Source organism: Silene latifolia, chromosome X, assembly GCF_048544455.1.
Source record: "Silene latifolia isolate original U9 population chromosome X, ASM4854445v1, whole genome shotgun sequence".
Classification (NCBI taxonomy): Eukaryota; Viridiplantae; Streptophyta; class Magnoliopsida; order Caryophyllales; family Caryophyllaceae; genus Silene; species Silene latifolia.
This window is the reverse complement of record NC_133537.1, coordinates 217,544,200-217,565,659: the sequence shown is the minus strand read 5'-3', so window position 1 is coordinate 217,565,659 and position 21,460 is coordinate 217,544,200. Positions and strand designations below refer to the sequence as shown.

The 21,460-nt window shown below is 35.2% G+C and overlaps 2 protein-coding genes across 2 annotated transcripts; both read right to left on the bottom strand.

Moving 5' to 3' along the window:
* Positions 1-2,421: 2,421 nt before the first annotated feature.
* LOC141619330 (uncharacterized) lies at positions 2,422-4,114 on the bottom strand. Its single transcript, XM_074436357.1, has 2 exons — positions 3,596-4,114; positions 2,422-3,333 (listed from the first exon to the last, which is right to left on the bottom strand). Exons 1-2 carry the CDS (start codon positions 4,112-4,114, stop codon positions 2,422-2,424), a joined length of 1,431 nt encoding a protein of 476 aa, XP_074292458.1.
* Positions 4,115-6,654: 2,540 nt separating this feature from the next.
* LOC141623802 (ubiquitin carboxyl-terminal hydrolase 6-like) lies at positions 6,655-20,907 on the bottom strand. Its single transcript, XM_074439953.1, has 18 exons — positions 20,755-20,907; positions 20,115-20,257; positions 19,924-19,959; positions 19,736-19,843; positions 18,474-18,574; positions 18,197-18,323; positions 17,696-17,755; positions 17,546-17,613; positions 16,890-16,940; positions 15,980-16,088; positions 13,252-13,340; positions 11,760-11,829; positions 11,043-11,123; positions 10,851-10,946; positions 10,703-10,748; positions 7,264-7,383; positions 7,111-7,185; positions 6,655-6,996 (listed from the first exon to the last, which is right to left on the bottom strand). Exons 1-18 carry the CDS (start codon positions 20,801-20,803, stop codon positions 6,941-6,943), a joined length of 1,485 nt encoding a protein of 494 aa, XP_074296054.1. The 5' UTR covers positions 20,804-20,907; the 3' UTR covers positions 6,655-6,940.
* Positions 20,908-21,460: the final 553 nt, after the last annotated feature.

The window sequence follows — 21,460 nt, the reverse complement described above, 5'->3', positions numbered from 1 at the left end:
TTCCCTGCCGGATGCCGGCCTACTGGCAGAGGGCACTCTTCAGCACTTCCTCCATTTTTCTTCAAGGAAACCTTTCGGGGCTCTTCTTTGCTTCTGTTCTCAAATCCCGACTCGCTTCCTACAAGAATGAGATGGATACAAGTAGTGTAGGAGTAACGGTACGAAATGCATACAAGAAGGGGTAGAAACCATCCCGGAACATGTCAAAACGCGTGTAAAATGGGAGGAAGTGCTAACCAAATAGACACGCATCAAAGCACCGCGTTAAAAGAAAGCTTAGCCGACCCAAAAATAGCGGGTGAACAAGTACGTAAAGCAAAAGAAAGTTTCGAAATATGAGTACAAGCCCGAAGCAACAGCTCGCACTGCGGATTATTATTATTATTATTATTATTATTATTATTATTATTATTATTATTATTATTTATTACTTTAAAAGTTAAAAGTCATTCCACCTCACATGTGTCCTGAGAAACAGGTCACAAAACACTTAAGTTCAGTATAAGAGGATGTGAATAGTTCGGTCTATTCTGAGATTAAATGAAGTTGAGATTATTACGAGAAGACCACCAATAGTTGCGATTATTCCTATGAAATAACCCAAAAAAAGAGGTAAATTAAGAACAAAGACAAATTTAACAATAACAACTTTGAACCAAACGATAAAAGAAAGTTAATTTCGTGAAATGACACCTAAATTTATAACCACTGCACCAATTAATAATACGGAAAATTCATGTGATACGCCTGAGTTTTGCTACTTTGCACGTAATACTGCTCTTTTTCAACCGGAAAACTTTCAATGATAGTAACTCGTTGTTCCGTCTTTATGAGAACTACAATTTGAAAAAAGAAAACTGAAAATCGTCTCATTTGAAACACGTAACTAGACTTTTTTTTGGCACTCGTAACTAAACTTTTTATAAGTGGTGCTTTTTCACATACGCATTTTACTCCGCGAAAGTGGTAATTTAGCCTCATTACTTTGGCTAATCGTGAGATCAAACCCCTTAAGTTAGAAGTTATTGAGAGACCGTCTCTCCTCGGTTTTGATGAATTATGTTTCATTGTTGAAGTCTTTGGCGCAATTAACTTCGATTTTAGGATAAAAGATACGTATAAAAGTTCATTTGGTTAGGTTTAGGAAAAAGTGTATGATATGGAAAGTTAAAAAAGGTGTATGTAAAAGAGTAAAAGTCGTATGTGAAAAAGTAATTACGCTTTTTATATGTCAAAGTTTTTTAAAACAAACTTTGAGTGATCATATCTCTTATCACGAGTTTCAAACTCGAAATCTTTTCTCAAATGGTAATTCTTGTAAAGACGATGGCTTTGAAAAGAACTTGTAACGAGTTATGGGCATTCAAAGTATTTTTTTTTTAAAGGAGTGGTATTACTTGCAAAGTGGCAAACCTCAAGAATGTCAAATGAATTTTCCGTTAATAATATTAACATCTATTTATGAACGATATAAAATCAAGAATAAAAACATTGAATGACCACAACTTTACGCTGAAGTGCCCGATTAGGACAAAGTTCACTTTCAAATCGCTTATTTCAACGAGATCTACGTCTATGACAAGGTCGTGACATAGACCTGTTAAACGGGTCTTTAGGTCAGAATACGGGTCAAATAGTGTTCGTTGCTTTTCGTCTTACCATTTTTAAATCGGAATTATTTTTCCGAAAAAAAAAAAGTAAACCATATTTAATATTAATATTATACTCATGTTCATTGTTTACGTTATAATGAAACATTTATAACAATTAAGTTATTTTAATAATTATTTTATTTTTAAAAAAATATTCAAGTCATATAAAATTGATTTTTTTTAATTGTTTGTGTAATTTAAATTACTAAAATTAATAATATTTTTATATATTTTAAAATATAATATATTAATATTAATATTTTTAATAAAATTTATGTCTTATGCGTATCACATTCACATTTAACAAAAGTTTATCTTTCACTTATCAGGATGAGTGGGGGGGATGGTTTTCGGCCTTAAATTAACAGGTCATTTCGATTCGGGTCGTAAGTTAAGGTTTTCGGATCTTAACCCTGTAGAAATGGCCGAGTCGAAACAGGTTTACTGGTCCAGCCACAACCTAAGCATGGATATGGATGTTCGCGCCCATACCATGGATTTGGGCGGGAAAAAAATAACATTCCCTATAGGTAGGGAGAGACGTACTCCTAGAGAGACGCGATTTGAAACGGAAAAATCACCCAAACTAGATATGAGCCAAAGTCTTAAGTCACCATTTGTTCATAAAGAATAGTTTTCAAGTGTTGTTAATAACATCCAAATTTGAAGTTGTCGTTAGTTATATCCGTAAGTTTTATATTTCGATTTGTGATCTGTTTTTTTTTTTCTTTTTTCTTTTTTCTTTTTTACAGATGGGCAAGTAATAGAATTACATATTAATGGCTCTCTGAGCTAATCTATGAGCCATTTTATTACAACTTCTAGGAGCATAGCAAAATGAAAGACAATGAAAATAACAGCCTACCCTCAGAATGTCACTGACAATGACTTTAGTGTCAATGTTAACTGGAGTAAAACCCAGTAATTGGGCAACAACCTGCAGACAATCCGAATAGACACACACGTGGAGAAGTGGACGTCTTTTCCAATTAAGAGCTTCCATGATAGCTAAGGCTTCAGCTTGAGAGGCAGATTGCACATAGCAATTCGATTTCAAGTTCTCGGAAACGAAATGTCCAAAATCATTACTATCCTTAACAACCCATCCCAAACCCGAAGAAAAATTCGATCGCCAAGCAGCATCCGTATAGATAAGATAATGATTTTCACACAAATCAGGGCCAATAAGAGGAAAGGTATTACCATTATGAAGAACCTTCAAATTAAAATCATCATCATACAAAAGACAATTGTTGTTCAAGTCTTTCCTTAAATCCGCTCTCTCCTTTTCCGCAAATATCATTAAACTCAATTCATGCTCATATAAACGAATCGAGCCGAAAGGAGACAAGGGTTCATTACTGTAAACGTGCATATTCCGAGTGACCCATATAGTCCAAATAGTGCACATGAAATAAATAACCCCGTCAATACTATTTTCCTTTCTTAATAATAAGCTAAGCCAATTTATAATCCATTCTTGAATGCAAATATTTGAGCCACTATTAGCATTAATGCCAAGATGATTCGCACTCCATAGTCTCGACACAAACTCGCAATCCCGGAACAAATGTTCCAAAGATTCAACACATTGTCTGTCACAAAGACGACAAAAGAAGCCATCATCAATACCTCTCTTTTCGAGTTCACGCCCAACAGATAAAGTTTGTGTAAGAATTTTCTAGAGCAAAATAATCCATCTTTTAGGTCCAGGGAGATGCCACAACCATTTTTTAATAAAAGCCCTACACCCTGACACAAGACAAGTCTTTAACACTAGCCTTCAAATTCCAATAATCATGCCAAACGTCAAAGTAACCTTTCTTGACATATTAATTACCATTCTTTGACACCTTCTAAAAAGCAAAATCTTCTTTATTTTCTTTACTTAACGGAATGGCCAGAATTTTAGCAATAAAAGAATCCTCGAAGAAGCACGTTACCATGTTAACATTCCAAGTAGTGTTTGCAGAAATAAGGTCCTTAACTCTCAACTTACTAAGGTAAGGTTCAACGAGCAGAAGGTCATAATGTTTCGGAATAGGGATCGAGCCATCCACCCAAGGAGAAGTCCAAACATATAAACTGGACTCAGAACCAACCATCATCCAGGCAATGTGATTAGTAAAGGTTTTAGTGCCCCAAAGGATTCCTTTACCGATCCATGAGTTCTTACTCTTGACAGTCTCAACGCGATTAATACAATTAGTCCAATCAAGACCAAGTTGAACTCCAATAGTTCGACTAATAAGAGATGACAGATCACGAAGCATATTCCACCCAATTTTAGCAAAAAGAGCATGATTAAAACATCGGGTATTTCTAATTCCCAGTCCCCCAAGACCTTTCGGTTGACTTAAAAATAATTTACTACACCAACTGATACCCTTAGACGTCCTAGACCCTCTCCACCAAAATTGTGACAATAAAGAATCAATCTTAGAAGTCACACTTACCGGCATTTTAAATACCGATATAAAGTACGTGGAAAGAGAAGAGAGGATAGAAGAAATCAAAGAAAGGCGACCAGCCAACGAGAGTAAAAGACCATTCCAGGAGGACGTTCTCTTCTTAATATCTATATAATAACATAAAAAGACAAGTTGAGCATATATTTGAGCGACACGTGGCAATGTCCTATATCCTCATGATGACACATGGCACCCACTTATTAGCTACCTATAATATATCACCTTCTTATTAATTCACAAAAAAACTAAATAAAAATAAAAATTTAAAGCGATCATTGTCCCTTAAATAATCAAATATAAAAGCATCCATAAAAGTGAGTTAACAAAAAATTAAATAGGTAGATGAACAAGCAAAAATGTTTAAATCAATTAATCCATCATAAAAGTAAATTAAGAGCAACAATGTTCTAATTAAATAGGTAGGTGAACAAGCAAATGGTTTAAATATTTGGCTCTTGCAATTCTTAAACTGAATAATAAGCCAAATATATATATGAACCAAATTTCAAATCTTCTGACACAATCCTCTTCTACTTTGGCTAATTTTCCACCCATTATACTACTTTAACACAAACGTCATACCAGAACTATGATGCAAAAAAAAAAAAAAATTGAACATGTTAAACCATAATTTTTGAGATATGGTTGATATTTTCGTTAATCATGTGTCTCCCCTGTTACACTTACACACTATATGTTATAACACGAATAAATAAATAACATCAAAAGGCTAACAGTCGCAAGATGTCGTAAACGAACCCGTGAAATTTCACGGGCAATTAAATTAGTTATCAATAAGAAAGTTGAAAATATCTCTTTTAGACTTGCCATACTCAGAAATACCAATATCAGTTGGAAGCCCCAAATATTTTCCCATTTCAGCCGTAGGCGAGACTCGGAAAATTTTGAAACAATCTTGTGCAAATGACAGAGACGAGCTTGGACTAATGATAATGACAGATTTTGCTTCATTAATTCGTTGTCCTGAGGCCCGACAATAATTCGATATAGTAGAAGCCAAAGTCGAGCACGAAGAAGAAGATTTCCCTTCCAGGAAAAATATGGAATCATCAGCAAAGAATAAGTGTGAAATAGCTTGGCTTCCTCTGCAAATTTGAATACCCTTAATAGTACCAAGTCTTTCTTCTTTCCTAAGGCATTGCGATAAGACCTCGGTGCAAATCACAAAAATATAAGGTGAAAGTGGATCACCTTGTCTCAATCCACACCGAGGAAGAATCTTTTGAGAAGGAATACCATTAATCAGAATCTCATAAGAAACGGAAGAAATACACTTCATAATAAGTTCAATGGTCCAATCAGGAAACCCCATCTTTACCAGAGTAGCGCGAATAAAGTGCCAATTAAGCCCATCATAAGCGTTACTCATGTCAGCTTTAAACGTCATCTTCCCATATTTACCAGATTTAGAAGAAGTCGTCTTGCGAAAAAGCTCATTAGCAATAAGAATATCACCAATATTACGACCCGGAACAAAAGCATTTTGAAATCCACCAACAAGCTTAGGCATAACCTTACTAAGTCTATTTCAGATACACTTAGTAACAATCTTCATAATAACATTGCACAAACTAATTGGCCGAAAATGATCGACCGTTTCCGGGCTGCTCACTTTAGGAATAAGACAAATGAAGGTGCGGTTAAATTCTTTCAAAATGTGAGGATTATTAAGAACGGGTAAAACAGCATTAATAACATCATGCTTAATGATATGCCAACTTTTGTGAAAGAAAATAGCAGAGATACCATCGGGTCCTGGTGATTTCAGAGGACAAGCTGAAACACAGCCTTTCGCACTTCCTTAGCACAAAACCGCTTATTGAGATGATCAAAATCTTTCGGCGACAGAGAGGTAGAAATGGACTCAAAAATAGTAGATTCACGTTCCATAACATCATCAAAAGATTCAATATCTTCCTCCGCCTTACAAAGCTTGACAAAAGAATTGACAAAAAGATTTTTGATCTCATTCTCATTAAAGGCCCATACACCACCCAGATCACGAATCCCCATAATAAAATTATTGTCTGATCTATATTTAGCTCAGTCAAAGAAATATTTAGTACACGAATCGCTATCTATAGCCCAATTCACCTTAGCTCTTTGTTTCCAAAACCAGGCAGTATTCCTAGCAAAATTGTTACATCTAACAATTTTTATTCGGAATTTTGATCTTAGTTACCTTTTTCTCATTTGATTGGTTGGGTTTGTTAATTATCATCCTTCTTTGTTAAATTTTATATATATTGTTATAATAAACATGAAAATGTATTTAGAGGGTAAAAAGTGAAGGGGGAAGAGATGGAGGGATGAAAATGTATTTAGAGGGTAAAAAGTGAAGGGGGAAGAGATGGAGGTGTATTTTGGGACGAGCATTGTATCAAAAAGCCAGCGTTATAAGTCTACAGCAGTTAAAATGACTGCCAAAGGTCATAAATAAACGTGAAATTTGGGATTCTATGTAAGCCATCAATGTTGTGTACCTATTGAAATTATCGCAACAAGAAGGGTAATTTAAAGCAAATATTAGCCATTCCCGAAATTAGGGCTGGACAACAAATACCACTGATAATCAGAGCATTTGTATAATCCCATGTCAGAAGTAAACATGAGACACATTGGTATAAGTACAGTACCTAGGCAAAACCCATATGAGGCTAATGATCATCTTTCAAAAGAAAGCAGTGAAATAAACTTCCAAAGATCAGGGAAAAACGTTTGAAATTGAAGAATCTTGGGCATCACGCCATATAGGCGAGAAGGTATACGGATAGGTACCAACCATGTAGCATCAAGTTACTTGGAAATCGTCCGAGCCTTGTACATGCAAATGTAAGCCATATGCCAATCACCTAAGTTTGACAAAAAAAACCATTCAGTCCAGAAAGTTAGTTCAGACGCCGTATTCACAGATCCTCGGGCCAAATGACATAGTTTTTTTATTTATTATCGTTTAAGTGGTTTACCTCCACCAGAGAGCTTCACAATGTCCTCCTCTCGTTGAGGAATTGGGTTGTCATCATCATATTCGACCCACTTACCTGAACCCAAAAAGATTTAAGTTGAGATCAAAGAAATGGGAACACTAAAAAGTGAAAGGTAGGTAGTCAAGCACAAACCATTTTCTTGTTTCACCCAAGCAACATAGTGCCCTGAATCAGCACTTCTGCCCTTGTGGGTCAACACCGCAACTAAGTCGTAAACCCCAGTCAATTGTGCTTCCCTTTCAGGTAAACCATCTGCAATGGAGTAATAATATAAGGATGAAACATATTGCCATTTGTAATTCCTCAAAGGTGAGGTTTTTTAGCACAACTGCACCTAGGTTCAACGCAAGTAAGAGCATGTACTACAGGAGCACTATAAGGTGCACCCCACGGATGGAGAGCGGAAAGTGATTTTTTTGCCCACAATAGCTTACTTGAGAAAAAAAATGAAGAGCAACTCTCCTTGCCTCAACCGAAAAGAAGGAGAGGTAGCTCTCAACTGAAAGTGAGCTATAGCTCATACATGTACTGCCAAAGTGACAAGTGGAAAGTGATAACGTTTAAATTTATTTGCAAATGTTAATATAAAAGAGATGGGGCCAAAAAAATAAGGTGGAGCGCATGTAAGAGAGCTTTACTATTGTGGTTTCAAAATTGTGTTTTGCTCTCTGAGGAGAGAAAGGGTAAATGGAGTGTAAATGAGTACTCTCCATATTCTCTAGTGTGCATGCTCTATTACATGTACCTACAGATCAGGCTACAATTTCAGCATGACAGATGGCATATCGAAGTATTTAGATAGGCTGAGAGCGCAACGCATTAGTAAACTAGGCCTGACTCTCCCCGTTGACTTGAATGTTGTAAATGAAATTTTGGACAGGAAACTGGAAGCAATTAAAATGGATTAAATAGATAAGGTGCGGTCAGTAAACCCTTGAGTTACAAACCTTTTAACGTCAAGAGGCCTTGCATGTGATGGTACAAAAACGTTATTTACTGAAAAACACCTTCATATGAGTCTTTAAAGAGGTCAAGACACATCACTTTCTAAACCAGTCACCAATGTCAACATCATCAAATCCCTTTTCTTCTCATATCCACCCACAACTTCCACGAGATTCATTTACAACACATCTCAAAAATGCTCATTAAGATACGACCACAGAAACTCGCACAAATTCTCACAGTTTGATACCACTACAATGTTTTAATCTCCATTTGTCACAATATTTTAGGAGCAAAGGGTCCAGATGATGGCAAAGGTATCACGAATTATCCTCCAGTAGTATCTTCTATCAATTAATTAATTGTCAACTAATATAAATAAAGCATAATTAGCTAGAGAAAATGGCCATCAAGTAAACATATACTCCGTAACATTCCTTGATCAACCCCCTCCAAAATTCTAAACGAGAATTAAGAAACATGTCATTCAGACAAGATGCTTCCGGAATCCAGCCGAATAATTTTAATTTTATAAGAGAAGGCAGGGTGTTCTGTAAATGCCACCCTGCCGATTGCTTTGGTTGAACTTCTGTTCTGACAGTTCGAAACAATTTTCAAAATCATCCAGTTTCTAATTCTAGTTGAGAAACCCGAACACTGGCATGAAGCCAATTTTCCAACTTGATCTTTTCTCATTGCTTAATTCTGTCCAACAATATTCCAAGAAGCATGATCTTTTTTACAATGGGGATTGTAGACACCGAAATTTTATATTTTGGTAGATATTTATTAGATAGTATATTTATTATTTAGAGATAATTATCATTAAAGATTGTGATAATATCTTAGGATAATAGAGAATATTTCTATATTGCCCTCTAAGTTAACTAGAACTATAAATACAGCTGTTGTGTTTAGGGTTTGAGGGGAGCAGAGATGGATTAAGTCAAACGACCCCGTCTTCTTACTACCAAATTGTAGGTAGGATGGAACAAGTCGCAAAAAGACCTCATCTTCTCCCTATGGGATTAAGTCGATAAGACCCCAGTAGTCACTATCAAAACCCCAGCCTTTAGAATGGAATCAAGAGATTTACGAAAATTGTAACCCTCAATCTTTCAATAATAAAACTCTTGTTTCCCGTAATGTTTTTTTGCCTCTTTATTGTTTATCGCAGCTTCGTAAAATTTATGGTTTACAGGTATGTCTAACATCACTTTTGAATAACCTAGTATTAACATTTGCTTCCATATATGCCTACCCAAATGACAAGTGATCAAAAATCATAACATTTCGATATTTCATAGGGTAGGTGCATATCACAACGCATAAGTTGACGTTCCCTTTGAGATATTCATGGCACTTAGGAAATGAACTCAATTCCCGACATGCAGCCATCTGTCGTCTATAGACATGGTATCTTTCAGGAAGGCCATATTTCTATGTCTATTTCAGATTTATGGTATAGGTAAGTGTATTTTTCAAATCAGGCCTAGGTCATTCGAGGGATGATGGTTTTGATTTTTTCTTCAATTTATGAGTTTTAAAACAAGGGTATTATATCATGAGGTTGATATCTATACTATATAATTAAAAGGCTACCTTAACCCATTTAATTTTATTTCACATCGTCTTAACACATTTAATTTTATTCCACATGGGATTTGTACATTCATTAAAATCTATCATTTTTATCTATGGAATAATAGTTAGATCTATACAATACAATATAAGGATAACTAAAGCATTGACAATCTTATAATTAATTTTAGTTATTATTTGATTATAGAAAGACCATAATTAAAAAAATTAGAATAACAAAAAAACCATTTAAAATAAAAACCGCGAAATCTTTCAAAATTTGATAATTTTAACCCTTGAAAAGCAAACAAGGATTAAATAGGAAAACAAATAAAGGGAGTTGACAATACTATAGTACAGAGTACCGTGTTATTATGTTTAATTTTCATAATTTACATCCTATTTTATCATTTGCCATGTTCCCAAATAATTCGTGTTTATACAGGTAGTATTAACCAAAAGAGGGGAACTTATATAAGATCCGTGATTTTTCACGGGTTTCAAAACTAGTTCAATACAAAAAAACAATATTATTTAAATATTAAAAGTCTAATGGTTAAAAGATATACGCTGCTAATTAATTTTCACTCTCTCCACCTGTTTTCTTAGTTTTACAAGGCACAAGGCTCGCCGAGGCAAGGAGGGCCCAAGGCAACAAAGAATGAGGCATGATGCGAAGCCGTGAAGCCGCATGCCTTATCGACACAAGGCGCATCGTTTTTACAAACAAATTTTTATTGTGGAAAAAGTTTTATGCAATAGTTCCTTTTCTGATTTTAAAAAGGATTAACATATAAACGAGTAAATGTTAGGGATTACGTGCCAAAGAGAAGGGCACAAAAAAAGAATAAGAAAAAAAATATTGAAATTGCAAAGTAGTGCGCCCCATTAGTTGCGCCTAGGCTACAAGGCACCGAGGCGTTTTGGCTAGTGCCTTGCTGAGCCCTGGGCTTAAGCACGCCTTAGGCAAGCTTTTTTAAACTAAGTTAACATCCCCTTTGAGCCATGAAAACCTCAAATGTATTAGAATTAAACAAGGACGCACCTTGGGAGGTTCCCGAAGATGATTCCCCGCAGCCATTTGATGAAACCTGTAGGCAGATTAGATAAACTACACGAGTTAAATTTCAACTCACTGATTTCTGGATTAAATATAAGAATATATGATCAAAATGCACTTGCAGAGCGTCTACCTCTACATCAACCATCTTGATATCTTTATCCTTTGAGCTAGAGCTCTGTTCACTAGGTTTCAGGCCCAGTTTTATACCCTCTTCATCTCTCAAGATCTGAAATACAGGCGTGACCACGAAGGGCTTTCAAAATTTATAACTGTTGACAACCAGAAAATAAAACAAAAAAAAAAGTAGAAGACAATTACAAACCTGACGAGGACTCTCAAGCTTTTTTTTGAGTTCGTCTGAACAAAAATCAAAAACATCTAGCTCCAATGGATAATCTACTTTCTGCATAAAATGATGAATAGGGTATAAAGGTTAGACCTAGCAAAACTAAACCGACCTATATGACGCGACCCAATAAGACTGAGCCATGTCACCTGAAACTACCTGACCCAAATATAAGCTGAAACCCGACCTGACCCTTAATTGACCAGATGTTGACCCGGCCCAGCCCAAAACGACCGGATTGACCCGATCCAATATTACTAGTATTAAGTCATATTAAGTTAAATAGTTTTTGGTTCCAAAACTCTCTAATAAATAATTAATTTTGTAAAATACTCTTCTAAGTCTTTCTTAGCCAAATTAGTACTAACTAAAGTGATTTAACCAGTGACCCGACCCAAAATGACCCATACCCAAAAATGACCATACTCGAAGTGAACCAACCAGAAGTGACCCAAACCCGAACTGACCGGACAACTTCACACCGGAAATTGACCTGGAACCCGAAATGACCATAACCAAACCCGACTGAATTTACCCATGTAGCACCTCTAGTAAAAGTTCTATGTTGAGTTCTAAATTTAATGCTTAGGAAACATAACCTCAGAAAGAAAGAAAGAAAGAAAGAAAGAAAGAAAGAAAGAAAGAAAAAGGTGAACTAGCCTAAATACCCAAATAACGTAGAAATGGGATTACCCGTAAGATTTTTGCCTTCTGATTCGACTCTCTCTTCCAGAAAAAGCGGACAAATTGAATGGTCAAGTACCTCCAGCAAAAAGGAAATTTAGTAATGCTAGAGCATGATATGAACCAGAGAAAATAAGCCAAGTCCTAGCCATGATTAGATGCTCATATTACCTTACATCCCTTAGAAGAAGAATACATGCAGCTAAAATATATCCAGTATTGTGCACAGTTCAAAGAAGCTGTGTAGACAGTGTTGAACCACTAACAATTAAAAAAAATAAACACTTGCACATTTACATACTCCCTCCATCCCATCAATTAGTTATCTATTTCCGTTTTGGGGTGTATTATTTAGTGGTCATCTGTTTTCTTTTTGGGTATGTTTTTTGAGTGGGGACAAGCATAAGAAAGGGTAAGTAAGGTGTGGGGACAAGTACGAGAGAAGGGTAAATAAGGTATAAAATAAGGTATTTGGCCAATTTCCTTGGTCTTTGTGCCAAAACAAAGTGATAACTATAGGCTGTGAAGGAGGGAGTATAAACTAATGTATTATATGCCCATATGACACGAAGACCGCCACAGACCCATAGTGCCTTGTCATTGACCTATGTGGCTCCAATGGATAAGTTGGTAAGCAAGGAATGATCGACTAAATAATGATGTGGTTAGGGAAAGGTACGAGTTGTGCCCTAAAAGATACGATGATACGGGATTCGTTAAGATAGTTGGCGTTGTGAGACAAAGACATACCTTGGTTCGGTTTGGAGTCTCGAAGATAGGGATTGTAAACGATAAAAGGTTCCTTGGGATTGGAGAAAATATCACGAGGGAGAGGACGTTGTGGATGGACATAAAACCGGTGGAAAATGTGGTTTGACTCTTTCTATTTGATTTTTTTTTTTAATATTATTATTTTCAAACATTGTAGACCTTTTTTACTTGAATTTTCTCTCATTATAATCCTCAATGGTGATTCTTTACGCTTTGGATTTTCACATAATTTTTTTCATTTTATTTTATTTTTTTTGAAAAAAAAAACGATTCTTTATCTACATCTCTTGAAAAAGAGGGTTTTAGGATTTTCATAGCTTTATTTTTTTAAACCAACTAATTATCATGTTTTCAATTTTTTTTATTTCGTTTATGCAACCAGTCATTAACAGCTTTCAAAAGATGATTCATGTAGCTGATCCTAACTCATTTTGGGATTAAGACTATGAAGTTGTTGTTCTTATATTTGCAATTCCTTCTCCCCTTCTTTCCTCTCTCATTTCTTTCATCTTCCTCTCTTCAAGCACGTAATGGTAGCACTTTCTCACCTGTTCTTTAAGGTTATTTCACCATTAACAAAATTTGAATCATCAAAAGAGTCACAAAAGTACAAGCAAATGTATGTGTGCTAATGTACATTAATATAATAATCTTGTTGATATCTTGTCAAGGTAGAATATAACAAGCCATGCATCAAAACTAGCAAATTTTGTCTAAGAAAATCAAATACCTCGGCAAACCACTGATACGTGATTCTTTGAAGTATATTGCACTACGTCCTAAAGTAGGTGAGTTTTTCTCAAGCTCGGATTTCAGGCCCTGCAGAGTGATAAGCAGCAATGTTAGTCAATACCGTTCGAGTTGATGCACTTGTCATAGTTGCAAAGGAGAATTGGACCATCAGCCACCAAAATTTTGGGGAAAAGGGTTTTTTGTTGTTCAAGAAGGAAATAGTCAAGACACAACAGAAATATTACACCTTATCGGAACACATATTTAAATGCGAAAAATTGAGTGTAAGAAAAAAGTAACTCGACACATTGCACCATATTTTCTTGGTTACCCCTTACAAGCTTATCATTTCCTCATACTTCAAGCCTCCAATTTAACAGGGGACTTATGGAGACTATGCAGCCATGTAAGGTTCTAAAATCAAAACAGGATGTCCATGGGTCAAACAGAGTCTCGATTCCCTTTTCGGTCCATCACACAATTACTTGGCTCCTTTCTAAAAAGAGTAAAATAATAAGTTAGGCCCTGTTATTTCCGGCTAAGCTCACATGAACAGCTAAAAACTTAATGGAGCTGAACTAATCTGAAGTGAGCTGAATTTAAATGGATTTAACTTAACTTAATTAAACTAGAATTTTAACTTCAAATTAACTGAACATAAATCAAACTTACTTAAACTTAAATTAAATTAACTTATTAAACTTTAGGGTAAATTGATAACTTATACCTTGAATAACTCACTTTATCAAATCTTATACCTAACATAATATTTTTTCAAAAATTATACCCAAAATCCTATTTTCTTCCAAACTTAATACCAAATCTCAAAAAAGGACATAAATTGACGGTTTTACCCTTGCTAATTAAAGGCAACCACCCTTTCCCTACCCATTAAATCACTACACCCACACATCCACAATAACCATCACCAAAAATCACCTATACCCCCACCGGCACTACCATCCCATATCTGTCGTAGCGCTGACGCCCCATCCTAGCCCCACCTCCAACTTGTCAAACATCACAACCCAAGACCGTAACACCTATTCAACACACACAGATCCAAAGAAAATGAAAGATAAAACGATGAACTCACCACATCTGCTTTCTAAGGATAGATTAAAGACGTCTGATTTAGTCGAGAAGGCTGCTAACATATGAGATTCAAGGGAGCACATAAGATTTAGGGAGTAAAAATATAACTCCTGAAGTCCTGAGGTGAAAAACTCATCCAAACACGCAGAGTCGTAGACAAATTGTTCTTCAAACACCAATAACTCTACAAGTCGGCCCTCCCACAATGCTTTGGTGCCAGAGAACAACACACCAAAATTGACCAATCATTTGTTGAAGTTAATTCAAATGTACGAGTTTAGTTTAATGTAATATAATTAAAAATGGTGACTTTTTCCATTTGGCTCAAAGGCGATGAGACATGGTCGTTATAGGTGCGGGGTGGCACTAGGATGGTCCGTCGGTAGGAGGAAAGTCGTGGGCGGGTGGCGTTGGCACCGATGGTGCTGCTGATGGTTTGTGAGGGTGGTTATGGTGAAAGTTTGGTTCATGGTTTTAATGGGGGTGGGGAAAGAGTGGTCATGTTTAATTAGTAACGGTAAAACCGTCAATTTATGTTCTTTTTTGAGATTTGGTATTAAGTTCCGAAAAAAATAGGATTTTTGATATAAGTTTTGAAAAAAAAAGTTATCCTAGGTATAAGATTTGAAAAAGTGAGTTATTCAAGGTATAAGTTATCAATTTATACTAGAGTTTATTAAGTTATCTTAATTAAATTTGAATTTCACTTTACTCTTAATTTAATTAACTTAGCTTAAATTAACTTACTTAAACTTAAATTGACTTGACTTAACTAAACTTATACTCCGTATTAATTTAGATTAACTTGGCTTAGATTAAATTTAAATGAACATAGCTTCGATTAAAATTTAAATTTAAATTAACTTGAGTAAAACTTAAGTTAACTTAATAAAACTTAACTTTAATTACCTTTACTTAACCTTAGCTAAACTTAAGTTGATTTGATTTAACTTAATATAGCTTAACTTAATTAAACTTAAATTATTTTGAATGAAATTAAATTAAAATAAGTTAATAACTTTAAATTTAACTTAACTAACCCTAATTTTACTTAATTTAACTTAAATCAACTTACATTAATTAAACTTAACTTAAATTAACATAATTAAATTATCAACTAAAATTAGGTTTAATTTAAATTAACTTACATTAATTAAACTTAAGTTAGCTTACATTAGCAAATTTAAGTTATAAATAATTAAACTTTACTTCATTAACTTAACTTAAAATAACATTTCAATTAATTTAAATTAACTTGAATTAACTTAATTAAATGTAACCGAACTTTAATTAACATAAATCAATTAAACGAAATATAAATTAACTTAATTTTGATGGAGCTCAGTTGAACCGAACCTCTTGTACTGTCCTTAGTCAATTGGTAAAGGTAATGGGATAAATCTACATTTAAATTTATTAAGTCAGGTGGTAATAACTATCACTAGATCTTAGATGAGACCTCTTGCTAGATGGGGACAATATACATGTAACGGAAGGAGTAATAGATAAAGGCAAAAAGCCCATGAAATACACAATTACACAAAAAATAAACGAATTACATGCAACAGTAAGAGGGAAAGTAAAATTATTATTATTTACGCAAAATATGAGTTCAATCTAAATAAGCTTACATGCTTCAGCCCTTCATGCAAATGGTTGACCTCATGGGATATGTGACATTTAAGTGCAAATGTTGATTCCACTTCTGTAGTTTCTTCGCCACTTTCTTGGCAATACACCCTAGCATAACAAAGGAAAAACTGCATAAGCATCAAAGATACCACAATTATGTACATCTAAAATCTAATCAATAATCACAGAATACTAGTTTTCTTCCTTTTGTGCTATTTTTACCAATACTAGTACGGAGTAATATTTATGAATGATTATGTTCCCAAGTAACTTTCGCTTCTGCAATATATTATGATTATTCAATCAGGCCTGGCCTTAATACACCCCCCCCCCCCCCCACAAATCCCTTTACTGGTGCAATAGAGGTGATTAGTTAGTGAATGAATGCTTAATTATAATCCCTCCTTTTCTTTGATACCTTCTACTTTCAAAATGGCACATTACTTAAAGAAAAAATAATACTCGGTAATCAATACTCCCTCCATTCAACAATTATCACCCCATTTCAATATAATACCTCTCACATATAATGGAGAAATGGGATGATAATTGTTGAATGGAGGGAGTATAAAAGTAAGAGAAAAAGTAGATGAGCCACTTGCACGAGAGAGATGTGGAAGACCAAAAAGAGGAAGTGGAAGAAATCAAATAAATAGACCAAAAAGGAGAAGTGTAAGAAAATAAAGAAAAGAAGAGAGTACTTTAGAATAAAGTATTAACTATTGTGATGAATGGTGAAAGAAATGGGACGAAGCAAGAAGAGTAGCCACAGGAAAGCTCAACTCATGCAAGTAATCAACTTTCTAAACCACTGTAATGTGTTTGTCTCTCTCAAGATCGAGGAAATTACATGCCACAAAAAGAAGAGTGTGGCTAAAAGAAAAGAGACGCAAATAACTGCAAATTTACCTGCTCGCAAGGTCAACTCCAAAAAGGGCCTTCACAGCACTGAGATTGTCACTGCAGAAGGATATTGAGAGGATGAAGCACGATTAAAATTTTACAATTATCTAGTGAACCAAGCCTCAAAACCGTACATTTTATGGGATGGAGGGAGAAAATGAACCAGAAGAAAGAAATTCACTCAATTGGAGATGAATGGTAGCTTCCAATAAAGTAAAACAACACATCGAGTATTTAATCTTTCTTTCTTAGACCCAACAAGTTACTCTATGAATATACGGAGTATGTAAACAGCTTTTACTCCCCATGGTCCACTACCACCTAAACCATACGACGACGACCCAAATTAGCCAGAAACAAGCGCCGGGTATGTTAATGCTAAAAGGCTAATGCTTAATTTTTTTTTTGCCTGAACCATGCAACATAATCAATTGATATTGACAAAGATTAAACCTCAAATACTTGAAAATAGTAGGACCTATTTTGGAAATAAAAAATAGAAAAAATATTAATCTTCCCTCCATTTGTAATTTCACAACGTAAACAAGGAATAACAGTGCCTCCAAAAAGGCTATAGATAAACAAGAATGAACAAGTACAAAGGTGTTCAACCCAAAAAAATTAGAAAGGAATGTAGAGGGGCTTGGAGAAGTATGAGGTACCCAGCACTTGATGATTTGAGAGACTGAGAGAGGGTGTACAGAAGTTGTGTCCAACACTCTTCTGCATCCTGTCATGTCATTACCCAAAAAAGCATGTCAATTAAACATATAAGGTAAGTTGATAAATTAAGCTTACAACTACGGTTGAACCTGCTGCATAAAAGAACCATTATGAAGCTGGCCAAATTGAGGAAACTTCTTCCGTAAAACCTGCAAAAATAGAAGAAATTTTTTCAGTAACCAACCCTGGACAAGCAAAATCAACACAAAAAACATAACTATTCATTCCAATATGTAGCCACTGTGATCCATCATTCTCCTAATCAATTTTCCTCACCCTAAGACCGAAAGACATCGCCATAGGAATAATAATCACAAAATATCAGACAATTTGAGATATCTGATAAGACAAGGTCGAAAATTATAATTTCCATGATGAAACTTCAGCTCATGTCAACATCTACTGGCTTGTGAGTTGTGAAAATGGACCATGAAAAGTCATGCCCCGCAGCATTTAAGCATTTTACATGACTATCACATTCACGAAAGAAGTCATACAACTTAAATGTAGATGGAGAGATCATAATACACAAGAAATCATAGTTCTTAATCACCCACCCACCCACCCAAATAAAGGTGACAAGAACGAACCATCCAAAATTGCATAGGTGCCACTGGTTTGGCGTTTTTATCAAGGTCACTAAACAAATCTTTGGTTGCGACAGTCAAGAGATGAGAGGTTTGATCTAAATCATTGCTCCTGCCAGATTGTGAGTACCTGTAGAAAATGAAATTTAGTCGATTGCCACTCTGAAAAAGGAAAAATAAATAATAAATAAAAGAGGCCCTTGGGAAAGCAATGAGAGAACATTATTCAGATTCAGACAAATGTAAGTCCACTGTTATAAGAAAGAAGAAAAAAACTCACTCCAAGAGAGCAGATTTTAGCTCAGGAACCGAGTGCAGGCATTGAAGTGTTGAGTTCATGTAGCATGTATTTCCCAAATTAAAAAGACCAGCAGAATAGCCCTGAAAAAGAATCAAAATAAAGAGATGGCAACAAAATTCTAACAATGGGAAACAGTGTTGACAGTTTTGAATGATGACTCATGTTAACCAACACCAATCATTGTGGACTCACTTTATAGTTGTTCTTGTGTTTCTTCATTCTCGTGAGACAATCAGAAACAAATAGTCACGCTAAACTACTTGATTTCTTCGCTAAAGAACATTTCAAGTCTTGCAAACCCTTCTTTAGCTGGCCAGACCAAAACTAAATAAAGAGTTGTTGGAGCCTTTGATTTCCAGATAATTACAGCAGACTCCTGACTCACAACATAAAGGTTGCGGAAACTAACAGACACACACTTGATTTCTTTGCAGCCAAATCATCTTTTAATATCCATTTACTAACTCCGAAAGTACTTTGTAAGTGTACAAAAATGTCAAAAAAGTACATGGAAAACAGCTTTTTGATCTAAGTTGACCGACCGAAGGTGACCTAATAAGAAATTACCCGACATGGAAAGATCTGAAATGAGTAATTCAAAACAAAACCAAAAAAAAGTTTAAAAAAAAAAAAAAACTTTAATAGTGACACCCAATAAGTGTTCACCAGGAAATAAGCGGACGTGCATTGACCCGAAACCGATCTGAATGACCAAAATCTGACTATAACTAGGCTCCTGAACTTGCACAATAACTAAGCAAAGGCACGCTAGCAACCAAACATCCTTCAGGGAAGAAATATTGGAACAGGCAACTTGTCCACAACACACTAGATGGAGGAAAACAAGTGAGTGTTACCTTGTAGGAGAAAAGAGAGGGACCCATTTTCCCTACCCCTCCAAATCCCTAGAACCTATATTTCCAGCCAAACAAGGGATTTTGTCTCCCTCCAAATCTCTTCGTCCAAACGAAGGGCAAAGGTTGCACATACTAATCATGTGATCTAACTTTTTTATATTGTAACTTTGTAAGTTAATATTGTTAACCAAAGGTGTAAGACTACAAGAGAACAAGAGAAAAGCTAGATGACACACAAGAAGACAAATTATATTCTTTATACCTATAGCTCACATATAACACTTGTTTTTCTACCACGACGTTCCAGTAGAAGGTAAACAGCCAACATAACTATCTTCTCCTCAAAAAAAATAAACAATTGAAGCTTAATCCTAGGACTCATACCAAATTTAATGCTTGTTCCTCCTCTGGTAGATCCTCCACAAAAACAGGACCTTTCTCAGGGGCCTTTATTATCTCATCAGCGGTTCCCATCATCATCAATTTCTGACCCTGGAAATCGAGAATGGATCATAAGCAATAGGAAACAGCAATAAAACTTTGATTGTTGAGGGGGGAAAAAGATTGCAAACCTCTTTGACTCCAACCACTGCCCAGTCTGCATCATCCTGATTGTGAACGGAACACTTAATTATCAAACAAATTCAAAACTTGTATATATGTATATAACTAAAAAATCTTTCAACAGAGTTTCAGATGTAGTCATCCCAACGTATTTCATGCTGAACAAAAACAAATCATATGTTTTCCATTATTTTATTACCTTAAGTAAACCACCTTTAACCATAATTTTTTGTCTTTCAGGTGGAATGCCAGTAAGATCAAACAATTGGCACTTGAAAAGAAAAGGTGACTGAGTTGCGTCAATTTCTACGGGAAACGTCTTTTTTTGCCACTTAACACTCACTGCAAATAAGGGAGAATAACAATCAAATTACGAGTTAAGATACAAAGCATACAGGCAAGCAAGAACTCAGAGCAGTAACACGGTAAAAGCATAAACCCCGTTGGACAATATGGGGTGAACTGAAACTCGAACGACCAAAAAAATGTCATTGGGCAGGGTTTGATTTCCACAAAATAAGATGACACCGGAATACTATGATACCGGAATACTATTCCATTCAATCATATAACTCAAGTCTACGGTGTTGAAAGGTCGTAACAAGGCAACAGATCATATGAGATAAGCACAATTAATCACAAAATTGAATACTATTGCCACACAAAATAGCTTGCATAACAAATTAAACCAGCAAAATTTGTTAATACGAGTAAGCACGGAAATAATTGGGTAAAAAAGAGCAAGCATTTACGAACCCTAGCAAATTAAAAATAGTGAAGCAAATCGATAATACAATTGATTTGATTAGAATAGAGAAAGATAGGAACGAGTAAAGAACCTCGTAGAGTGTGGGCGCCAACATCGTTGGTTTTAGAAGGATCCTCCATTGAAGAATACGAAGAAGAAGAAGAAGAAGAAGATTAACAGCGAGGCAGAGGAAAGAAAGATGAGGAATAGGGAGTTGGTGGTAACTGGAAATAACTAGAAGAAGGGGGTTCAATACGACAATACACCCTTTATATCAACGAAGTTGCTTGCAGAAGAGGGATTTTCATTTGGGTGCCCGGTCCGTCCGGTCCAGCTATCTATCTCCTTTTTTTTTTTTTTTTTTTTTTTTACGATGATAAAACAGTTCATATATACTCCCTCCTATTCTCTAACATCTTTCATACTCCCTTCTATTCTCCATTTTGTTCCCCTTTGCTGTGGGCACAAGATTTTAGGAGGGGAATAAAATATGAATTCTGTGAGTTAGGTGGGTTTGGTGATAGGAGAGATGAATGAAATAAATAAGAATTAAATAAGGAATTGTGAGTTGGGTGGCATTTAGTGATAGGAGAGAGGAATTGGTGGGATTTGGTGATAGGAGAGAGGAATGAATAAATAAGAATTAAATAAGGAATTGTGAGTTGGGTGGGGTTTGGTGATAGGAGAGAGGAATGAATAAATAAGAGTAAAAGTTTTTCAAAAAAGGAAAGGGGAATAAAACCTAAATAATCCGTTTAAGGAAATAGAGAAGAAAATGGTGAATAGGAGGGAGTATT